This window comes from Brassica napus, chromosome C2, assembly GCF_020379485.1.
Source record: "Brassica napus cultivar Da-Ae chromosome C2, Da-Ae, whole genome shotgun sequence".
In the NCBI taxonomy this organism is placed as follows: domain Eukaryota; kingdom Viridiplantae; phylum Streptophyta; class Magnoliopsida; order Brassicales; family Brassicaceae; genus Brassica; species Brassica napus.
Genome location: NC_063445.1, coordinates 39399145 through 39406363, shown reverse-complemented (window position 1 = coordinate 39406363; position 7219 = coordinate 39399145). Strand labels below are relative to the sequence as shown.

Here is a 7219-nt window from a genome sequence, read left to right as displayed (position 1 = left end):
ATATAAATTTGGTGAGATTGTAGCTGGAGCCACGCTTGAAAAAATATTCATATTGTCGTACACGTTAGGAGCCAAGAACCCTTAATTAGGTTCAAGACCAGTGAGCATCCCTGCTTTGGCCTTTCGAGCTTCCCAAAAATTAATCACCTTGAAAACATCCTTGACTCGCAAATCCAGAGAACCACATCACCGAAGAACATATAGGGAGGGATTGCAGCGATGGATTTAGGTCCGTTAGAAGACATGGATGTGCAGGTATATGTCGTGTGGGAGACATGAATATGACGGATGTTTAAGTCGAAAGCTTCCAATTTATATAAACATAGGAGAAGGCCAAGAATGAACAGACATCCAAGGGTTACTATGTTGATGCCAACAGTTATGAGTTGTGAGCGAGAACGTTCTTTTTGAGTGATTGTTCTACACATGCCGAACTTGTTGAAATGATTCAAGAAAATTACAACCTGGATATGAATAGAGAAGTTATGGATTTAATTTACTTGTTACCAGATGAAATGATGCAACAGATGGCTCCTGATATTCCTCCTATTCATGTTACAAATGATAGACAAGTTCGGAACTTGATCGCGATAAGTAAAGCGCATGTTGTACATTTTTGTCTATCAAGCCGAGGCAAGACGAGGATTGTTGGTGATGCCAACATTAATGGAAACCAAGATGGTGAAGATGTTGATGAAGTTTCAGATGAAGAGGAAGAAGAAGAAGAAGACTATGAAGATGTTAATGAAGTTAAAAATGAAGGGGAGGAGGATGCTAATTTCTCCGATACTGCTGAAGTAGATGATGAGTTTGCAGATTACAGTGTGTATGGCAAATTTAAAGATGAGGATGACGATGAGGAAGAGGCAGATGATATTTGTTTTTAGGGTTTCAAAGAGACATATGCTAGTGAGGGAAGAAGCTCGAATGAGATATTTTTCGACAATATCTATGTCAACCAGAGTTTTGTTAGTAGAGATGCACTAGTTTCAGAGCTGCGGTTGTCATCGGTGAAGCGGAAATTCTCCTTCGAAATATACAAGGCAACTAAAACTCTACTTTTGGCAAAATGTCGTGTTGCTGGGTGAGGATGAAAGGTTAGAGCGAGTATGAAACATGGAACAAACACGTTTTGGGTAACCAGGTATTTGAAAACTCATACATGTTATGTGTCTGACCGACTGGCACAACGGAAACATTGTACTCCGAAGTATATTGGTAAGCTTTTCATAGATCTCGTTGGAATCATTGATGGGTTAAATCTGAAGCATATCCAAGATGCAATGAAGAACATGTTTGGCATGAAGCTAGATTACACCACTTCATACAGAGCATTGTTATATGCACAAGAATTGGTAAGAGGAACAACAAAAGATGGGTAGAGAGGCTGCCTTCATATTTGGATCAAATCAAGTTAGCAAATCCGGGTTCTATCATTAGTATAGAACTTGATGATAAGGATAGATTTAAGTATCTATTTCTATCATTTGGAGCTTTTATTGCTGGTTTTCAGTATCAGAGAAGGGTCATCGTGGTGGATGGGACTCACCTAAGCGTGAAGTATGGAGGTGTTATGCTAGTTGTAGTTGCACAAGATGGTAATTTTCAGATATTTCCATTGGCTTTTAGAATTGTAGATGGTGAAAATGAACATTCTTGGGAATGATTTTTCACAAAATTGAGAAGTTGTGTCTCTGATCAGCATGCTTTGGTGATAGTCTCAGACCGGCACACATCCATTAAAAGCGCATGTGATAAGGTGCTTTCTTGGACAACCCGAAGTATATGCTATTACCACCTACAACAGAACATTGTCCAAAAGTATAAGGGGAAACATCTCTTGTATTTGGTTAAAGGCGCTGCTTATGCTCATACAGTTTACGACTTTGACCGGTACATGGACGAGACTCGGAGTGCTAACCCGGAGCTTACAACATATTTGGAGGAAGCAGACGTGGGACTATGGTCACGGGTTCATTGTCATGGCGAAAGGTACAATCTGAAAACAAGCAACATAGCTGAATCTATTAACTCCGCACTGAAGCCATCAAGAGGATTCCCCATAACATTCCTTTTGGAGTTCATAAGGGAGAAGCTGGGAAGATGGTATTGGAAAAGGTAAGAAGATGCTTTGAATCTCACAACTCAACATAGTCGAGGAATTGAATACTTATTGGCAATCCGTTTAGAGATAGCCGATACGATGAGTGTCCAACCAATTGATGGATGGCAATTCTTTGTAACTTGTGGAAAACGGGACTGTGTTGTTGATTTGGAACATGTCAAGTGTGATTGTGGTGTCTATGGAATCGAGAAAATACCTTGCTCACATGCTATAGCAGCTGGATCATTTGGTTATTTTGAATATCGCCACACTTGTGTGCCTGCTATACTCGAAGGTGTATTTGTATGCATAGTACTCAGAGAATATATATATCCTTCTGTAGGAGTAGTTGAGCCATGTAAATGTCTTCCTCCGAAAGAAAAGCATGGTTCGGGGCGACAAAAGAAGTCAAGATGACAATCTTGGTTGGAGTTATCCAGGATGAGAGCACACAAACCGCGGAAGCTACATAAGGATTATAGCTGCTCAAACTGCAGACAGCCTGGTCATATACGTCCAAACTGCAACCAACCTGATCTGTAAGTCTTCAGTAAATCTTTTGGAGGTCTTCTGTAAGTCTTCCAAAGGTCTTATGTACGTCTTCTAAGTCTTCTGTAAGTCTTCTTCTCTTTGATTCTTCTGTAAGTCTTCTGGAGGTCTTCAGTAAGTCTTCCAAAGGTCTTTTGTAAGTCTTCCAAAGGTCTTATGTACGTCTTCTAAGTCTTCTGCAAGTCTTCTTCTATGTGAGTCTTCAGTAAGTCTTCTGGAGGTCTTCTGTATGTCTTCTGAAAGTCTATTTCTCTGGGAAGTCTTCCACCTATCTATCTATCTTTTTGTTATGACTTCTCTATTGTGTTATGAATTGTCTATGGTCTTATGACTTCTCTATTGTGTTATGACTTATCTATTGTCTTATGACTTCTCTATTGTGTTATGACTTATCTACTGTCTTATGAATTATCTATTGTGTTATGATTTATCTATTGTGTTATGATTTATGAATTAGTCTTAGACATTATAAAAAAAAGTTAATCCTTCCAAACCAGTTGTACAAGGCTAGTTTGGTACGAGGATAGGTTACAAAAAAAGGTCAATCCTATCCTCTACCCTTTTAACGTACTTCAAGGTTACAAAAGCGGACAAAAGCATCAAGGTTCTTGTACAAACTACAAATTATTGTGGTTCGTACATATCCAAGTCTTCCAAGTCTTCGGTGATATCTGCGCCATAGGTAAGAACATGTTCAAACAAATCTGTCGCCATCTTCTCCCTAATACCCTTCACGTTCTTATTACAAAAGGCAGGAGGAAATGATGGCATGCCAAGAGCATGACACTCGATATACTTCAAGTAGTACACACCACAATCACCACATTCTACCAAAGGTACTCCGGCTTTCACTCTCTCAAATGTGAATGGCTCTAGTGTGTTCCTGACTCGCTCTTCGTCGGAGCTGGCACATTCAACAAGCAAATAAGGGACCATTGTGGTAAAAGGCTTCATTAACTCGGCCAGTTGAGCAGTTCTAATATGAGTAGGAGTGCTGTCCCAGATGGTTATGTGTTTGTTAGGGATCGATATCCAAATAGCAATCCAATGATCGTTGTTGTAGTTCACTGGCGCATATATATCATCCACATCTGATCCCCAAACCTTCTTTGTTTGGCGATACTTTGGAGCCAGGCCTGCATACTGATTATACGACCCGACAGGGAGCCTTCTTCCTAAACCGTTGTAACCTGGCTATGAGCTCTTAATTTCTCCGTACTTGTTGATCCACACCTGTCCAAAATGATGATCAAGAAAGAAAAGCCTATCAGTCCTAAAATGTTGATATCACTCAAATTACCCTAAGGAGTGATTTATACTCTCTCAAATAAGAGGTCGAGTTGTAGTACTTAGGGATCAAATTCACTGAGAGCTAGGGAACCTAATGGATCTATTATGATTTGTTAAGTAGGAAGTTTTTAAGATTTAAAATGTAAATTTGCAGTTTTGGTTGAGCAAGTAATTGCTCAATTGATTGGTTGAGGTTTTGGTGCTTAAAATGAAATAGCTAAACTTAGGGTTTCTATTCAGGAAACTTGGAATTATAATCCTACAAATGCCTAATGAGTTGCATGCATGATAATGTAAAGCTCAACTGTCTATTCAACAAGTCCATCAGCTATCGCATGTTTGAACTCGTCTATTAACTAGATCTAATGACCCAAACAAATGTGTTCGATCAATAGAAGTGTCGATCGATAATCCTATAGGGGTATCAATCGATACACCTTTCACTCCGTCGATCTATTATCCAATATGAATATCGATCGACGCGCTTCTAGTTAAGCTTTATGCGCGGGTTGAATAAAGCTTACTAAGCTCACTAGATCATCTCTCGCCATACTCTTAGCAAGAAACTTAGCTCAGTTAGAATGTTTTCAGGATGAGAATGAAGCTCTCCCTTTTTTCTATCAATCCTAGGGCAAGTTCTAGGTAGTGAATCTAGAAACATACATTAATGAACAGTCCTAATGACAATTACCACAACTCAGCAATCTATAGTTGGGGATAATCCGTCATAACCTGTTTAAACCCTAAATCTAACAGTGGAACTACTCAGACATGGCCTAGCAATTCATGAAATCAATTAGGTTAGAAAACTTCATAGAATAGTAAAATAAATATTAATGGAGTTCCAATCAAAAATTATAACTTTGGATCTTCTCTCCTATCTATCACAATCCTAAAACCTTTTGCTGAAAGTAATAAAATTAAAAACACAGAAAAGCACACTTTGCCTCTAACATGGTGGCAAACTTATATAGTTAGGTTAAAACTCGTCAAGGGTAATCTTGTAAATTGGTGAAGACTTGGGCTTCAAGTTGGTTGTGACCAAACGGGCTTTCTGCCCGCTTCGCTGTCGATCGATGTTCAAGTGTGAACATCGATCGATATTCCTCCTCCAATATTGACTGATGGTCGAGCTCAATGGTCATCTCGGATGCTTGCTTCAAATATCTCGAAAATGCTCCAAAATCATCACTTATCTCCAAATCACTCCTGATCTTATAAATATAATAAATAGACTCTATAATATAATAATAGATAATAAACACACCTATAAACCATGGACGAAAATGGGTCAAATCCATGGTCTATCAACTCTCCAGACTCACCCTTTTGCTTGTCCTCAAGCAAAACAAACAAGCACTCTCTCTGAAAAAGGTTTGAAAACAGCAGGGACTCACATGATTTAAAACTTAGAATCATCACCTCTACAATATTGCAATCCACATCTAAGAGGTCCTAATCACAAAAGCACTTCATACCATATCCTAGCTTAGCAACCAAATTCATCTAGCCAACAACATAGCAAATCTTGTCTGACATTCCCCTCTACCAACCTCATTTCTTAGCATAAATAAAAGTGTAGGCTTTACCTTGGGAGTATTGATCACAGGATGCAAGGAATTTCAAACAATTTGCTGGACCTGCAGGTAAACATTAGTTTCTATCCTCTCTCTCTACTAATTTCTCTCCTAGTCAAAGTCTGCTTATATTTGCAAGATCATTGACCGATATTGGACAGACTTCCATGAATCAAGCCTTAATGGCGATTGCCACCAAATCTTGTTCACTTCTTTTTGACCTATATCCTAGGATTATTTGTGAAGCAAGCCTTAATGGTTGTAACCACCAAGTCCTGTTCTAATCCTTTACCTATAGAATTCATATGAAGCAAGCCTTAATGGTTGTAGCCACCAAGTCCTGTTCGAATTCCTTGCTAAATAAATCTCTAATATATAAATATAAATACTATTATTATTATTTTTTTATATTTATATTTCGAAAATAGAGAGAGAGAGAGGGTGATAAATCTATCTATACAAGGCTTTACCTTCCAAACTTGTTTGAAGAATCCGATCTCATGTATACCAAGCCCCAAGACGAGCAGTTGTGTCAAGTTTAGTGTTGGAGGTCAGCTTTGGTTCCTTCAAACAATCTCAGCAAGTGTAACATAGTTGACAGGTTGATCCACTTTAGTATTTTTAGTACTATTTGCAATCAGCAAATCTAGAATGGTGCTAAAGAGTGGTTAGATAACAAACAAAAATCTAATAAGTTCATTATCCCCTTCTTGACTCAATAAAAACTTTATGTTTGAAAGTATATTTTTATAATTCATAAATAAACTTATATCAGTAAACCTCCCCCAGACTTAAACTACACTGTCCCCAGTGTAAATTCAGTCGGAGTTATGGTGATAATAAATCATAAGTGCTCAATGTAACGAGTTAGAACGATATACCAGACCGGAATGGATGTCGACCGATGTAAGGATGTTGATATCGGTCGATGAAGGTGTTGTCTTGTCGATCGATGTCGATAGTGTCTCATCGGTCGACACTAAGGGAAATCGTCTACTCGGATCTGTTTTTTTTTTTTAATATATAATGACCTGCAATAATTAAAAGCCAACATAAATAGTAGATTAATAAAAACCAAATAAATATTATCTAATAGTGGGTTGCCTCCCACTCAACGCTTTGTTATAGTCATTTAGCTTGACTTTGGAGGTGTTGTGGCTAATTATGTTGAAAGTTGGCACTTGTTGGGATACAAGTCTCCATATCTTCTTTGCGCTTGTTGAACCATGTACCAGTAAAGTCTCTCATTGCTTCATCTCCTCAGCGCCATTTGTCCTTCATTATTGCAGTTACATCTTCTATCTTCTGCAATCTATCTCCAAAACTCTCTATATTGAACTGATGTCTCAAAAGTCTGGCATATGTCTCAGCTGAGATCTCCTCTCCATGGTTGTGTGTATCAGACACGTCAGATGTTATCTTTTGTACTAGCCTCCCTCAGTTTGAAGCTTTGTCGACCGATATCTGTTGATGAATGTTGGTCGATTTGTTGTTGCGTCTGTCGATCGATGGTGATGCTTCTGGTCGACGGGCAATGTAACTCTGAATCTCCACCAATTCCCCTTGAATAGCTTCTATCTTTGATGTCAAAGCACTAATGCTAAGATCCTTTGGGAAATAGATGTCATCACATCTACCATCAAGCCTCTCTTCTGTAGATTCCAGAGCTCTGTAGATCCCTTCTACTATCTGATCTATC

At 38.5% G+C, this 7219-nt stretch overlaps 1 protein-coding gene across 1 annotated transcript; it reads left to right on the top strand.

The window, feature by feature from the left end:
- Positions 1 to 219: 219 nt before the first annotated feature.
- Positions 220 to 887, top strand: LOC111203135 (glutamic acid-rich protein-like). The gene is made up of 2 exons (XM_022696600.1): positions 220 to 255; positions 528 to 887. Exons 1-2 carry the CDS (start codon positions 220 to 222, stop codon positions 885 to 887), a joined length of 396 nt encoding a protein of 131 aa, XP_022552321.1.
- The last annotated feature ends 6332 nt before the right edge of the window (positions 888 to 7219 follow it).

What these genes read in the sequence shown, in the direction of transcription:
- LOC111203135 (XM_022696600.1), top strand. Translation starts at nt 220, where the DNA reads ATGGATTTAGGTCCGTTAGAAGACATGGATGTGCAG. An exon ending in TAGAAGACATGGATGTGCAG is followed by an intron (nt 256 to 527) that starts GTATATGTCGTG and finishes ATGATGCAACAG; the next exon opens with ATGGCTCCTGATATTCCTCC.